The following is a 4044-nucleotide window of genomic DNA, read 5'->3' on the forward strand; positions in this document are numbered from 1 at the left end:
TTAACGAACCATCGGATCCCACCACAATCACTTGGCTTTCGATCATTGCTTATGCCATGCCTTGATCGTCTTTGGCGGGGCTAGCTTCACAGGCGGCTTTAGCTCTGGTTTTTCTGGCTTTTCGGGTAAAGCCCTGCCAAACACTGCTCATAAACGGCTTTGCGGGAAAGCTGCAGCTGAGCGGCTATACGAGAGAAGCTGTAGCCGTTTTTTACTAGATAGAAGGGTGAAGGCACCTAAACGTGATTTTGTGATTTTTCTGTCTTCTCTAGCTTTTTAGGTGAAACCATTTAAAAAAAAAAGACATGCCAAATAGTATCTTAATGAGTACGGAATAATATGCACGAGAGTCAAAAGCCGTATTGACGTTCTTTATGACGATTTAGAGCATCCGAAAGTGCTTCTAACTTAGTTGGTTAGATGGTCTGAGTTGTACTCTTCTGCTTCTGAGTTTGACTTCCCGTGGAAGCGAATTTTAGGTTAGAGTTAAAAAAGTTCCCTCATCTATTCTACGCCAAAGTATAGCGAATTTTAAGCTAGGGTTAAAAAAGTCCTCTTGTCTATCCCACACCAAAGCATAGGTCTAATAAGAACTGGCCCAGTCGTGATCGTTGTCACATAGGCTACGGTACCGATGTGTACTGTGGGTGGGGTAGGGGTTTGGAGATTTTATGAACTTATATGAGAATGTGTTCTTCTCGAGGCAATACCGGGGGTTGTCTTACCCCCAGAGGTTTAGTTTTTTTTATAGGTGTTTATCACGAAAATGATCTTGCCATTAAATGGATGACGTTTTACTTTGTAACGTCATACAAGGTGCTATGAGATGCACCTTCTGTCACGATAGGGTTATCATCGCTGACGCTGAGATGTCACAGAATATGTGCTATAAACAAAATAACCTTGTTAGTGACAGTATCTGATCGTTAAAGAAAGCCCCATGTGTTGTAGTCTTGGCACAACAAAAAAAAGGTGAACCAAAGTGAACATAATCTAGTGGAACCTACCCTCATATATAGGCCCTTCATTGGTGCCACAAAGATGCCATTGAGTATAGAGACCAAAGAAATCTTATTTGTGCTCACCTCGCATGGACGCCGGGATATGTGACAAGCTCTGCGCCACTATCCGCTTGCTCCTTTTGGGGAGCGTGGGCGGTGGATGATCGTCGTGGGCCGTATCATCTCCGGGGGTAGCTCCAGGAGTGGCAGCTGGCTCGCCTTTGTAACTCACTCAGTGAAGCGCTTGAGGCGTCTATCGGCAGAGGTCATCTGAGGGGATGGAGTGCGGTTGACGGCAGTCCATGGTAGCCACGACCATCGCATCTCCAGGGGTGGCACCCCCGACCAGCGCTGGGTCACCCAGCTGTCCCCCGGGGTGGCGTGACCTATGGTGGCCCGCACTACTACAATATTTTTAACCGTGACGGGCATTTTGGGTTAACCGAGGCGGTTTTTGCAACCGCCTTGGCCAAAAGGTCACGGTTAATCATGGCTTAACCGAGGTGGTTGCCTTAGCCGTCTTGGTTAATCGACTAACCATGGCGGTCGGCTTTACACAACCGCCTCAGTTAATACATATTAACCGAGGTGGCTATTATTAAGTGTCCGCCTCGGTTAATGGTTTCTAGATAAAAAATGCTTTTTCAAAATTAGAATTTGAATTTCGCTAATGAAAACACGGATAAAGCAGAAAAATAGATGACAAATATATATTACATTCATTCTCGTTCGACGAATCAACATTTAAGTTATTACTTTAGAGATGTCTTCATCATTACAAACACACGTCATTCATACATGAGCAACTAAGGATAGTCATACATATCAACCTTTCTTGGGAAAGAGGTCCGATAAAATGTAATCCGAGATTCATAAGTGCGTGCTCCAGTTTATGATCCTCTCGAACTTTGGATCCCGCGCTAAGTCACCTTCCTTGTTGAAGAACGTATTCCCTTCATATGCGCTCTCTGTGACAAACTTACATATGTCTGCTACTGTTTGTCAGAAGTCTTGGTCAACCTTCTCCCTTCGCCACCATCCTTGTGCTTTCTTGAGCTGCCGCCAGCTGTTGCTAAATCTGCTGTACATCCTCAAGTACTCGCAAACGTAGAATCCACATAATGTTGAGCCATAAGGTTGTTTGGCGCACTGCACGATATATAATACACAAACATTAGAGCATATATAGAGAGCAGTAGTAGGAGGACAATATAGTATAGGAGTAGTAGTAAGAGTAGTAGTAGTTATAGGAGTAGAGTAGAGTAGTGTAGAGTAGTAGTAGTAGTTGTAGTTGTAGTAGTAATAGTTCGGAGTAGTAGTATTATTAGTATAGGAGTAGAGTAGAGTAGAGGAGTAGGAGGAGGAGGAGGAGTAGGATAAGGAGGAGGAGGAGTAGTAGTAGTAGTAGTAGAAGGAGTAGTAGTAGTAGGAGTCTGAGTAGTAGTAGTAGTAGGAGGAGGAGGAGGATGAGTAGTAGTAGTAGTAGTAGTAAAGTAGTATATCAACAGTAGTAGTAGAGAGCATGCTCGATATAATAGCACAAACGACTTTTGATATACTTACCGGGAACTCGCGCCAGAGTTTCAGTTTCGTGCCATTCTTGATTTTTTCTCCTCAGATCTTCGGTCATAGGATTCGGGATCTTGCACGTACTTCTAATAAGCGTTGTACGAAAAAACCAATAGTGTCAACGACAATTTCAACACGTATGTTAATTGTAAATGAATAATTTTTGTCACTTACTATCTCAAACAACTTTCAAAGTGCTTGTACCCTGCTTTGTTTGTTTCCCGCAAAGAGTCAAATATACAGACCCTTCCGTCCTGAGGATAGATTATAAATGCAATCTAGTGGCCCATGATGCCCTGACTATACCATTCATAGAATACAGATTAGAAATATTTAAATATGAGAAGTCATGATCCCAGTACCCATATATATGTTCCAAGTATCTTTTGGACTTACTCGAACTGGTGGGCGGCCATAACGCACCCATTTCCCCAAACCTTCTTCATGACTTCATAGATGTACATTCTCGCCTGATACTTATATTCGATTACTAGATGTTTCCTGTATTTCTTTCTCTGCTCTAGGTTCAAGTTCACCAGCTTTTCATGAGTGTCTGGTATATCGTAACCCATGATGGTTCTCTCTGTAATAAGCATTAGAGACAGATAGACAATATTCTTGCCCAATTCCTTGCTTACATAGGCCTGCATCCAGGCAAGGAAGAGTCATCATGGCATTATTAGTTTGTTCGTAAAGTACCTACAGTGACATAGTGGTGTCAAAGTCATAATGAACTTATAGGGCAAATAAGATTACTTGGGCAATGTCGAGGTCCTTTCATCGTAGTAGTCTATACATGTCATGGAAATCTACGATGACTTGACCATCCATGGGCAGTGTGGAAGTACTCCTCTGGAATCTTGATGACGAAGTTTTCTAGGCCCACTACAGATGGAACCTCTTACCTCCCACTACTCTTCAAGGTGGTCACCCAAGGTCAATATGAACTTCCCATGCACATAGTTTTTGGGGCAATCATCCTACTGGGGCCAAAATAACTGGTGGTGTTTTTGGCCTGCAACACTAGGGGCTTGAGATGTTAGGGAGTGAAAAAAGTAGCTAGCATCTCCAAATGAATTATTGATTGACTATGCTTGCTAGTAGCATACCTTTCAAACAGTAGTTGAGTATGGGTGCTTGTCAGCTATTTGACATGCCACCCAACTCGACTTGGTGAGGTTCAGGGGTATGGCCTCCTCTTCATCTGCATGCTTCCTCAGTGGGGAGGACATTGGTTTGAGCCCTGGTTCAAACCACTTGTAGGAGGTGGTGTCACATCGCCCGATGCTTCCCCTGTGCCTTCCTGTGGATTGCTGTTGCCAAGAGGCAGACTACTGCCTAGGCCACCAGCATTGTTGTTGTCATCGCCGCCGCCGTCGTCATCACCCGGGTTACCTGGGGGAGACGATGACGGGTGTGAGGGCTATGACGCTGGCGTCGGCATGTCCAAGAGAACGTCGCTTTTATTCCATAG

General features: G+C 44.0%; 1 protein-coding gene across 1 annotated transcript in view; it reads right to left on the minus strand.

Annotated features, from left to right (window-relative positions):
- Nucleotides 1-2003: 2003 nt before the first annotated feature.
- LOC136548537 (uncharacterized) overlaps nucleotides 2004-4044 on the minus strand; it is a 27103-nt gene continuing 25062 nt past the window's right edge. The window contains exon 5 of the mRNA XM_066540024.1: nucleotides 2004-2150. Coding sequence (XP_066396121.1) covers nucleotides 2004-2150 — 147 coding nt within the window. The remainder of the gene's footprint in view (nucleotides 2151-4044) is intronic.

Source organism: Miscanthus floridulus, chromosome 4 (genome assembly GCF_019320115.1).
Source record: "Miscanthus floridulus cultivar M001 chromosome 4, ASM1932011v1, whole genome shotgun sequence".
Taxonomy (NCBI): domain Eukaryota; kingdom Viridiplantae; phylum Streptophyta; class Magnoliopsida; order Poales; family Poaceae; genus Miscanthus; species Miscanthus floridulus.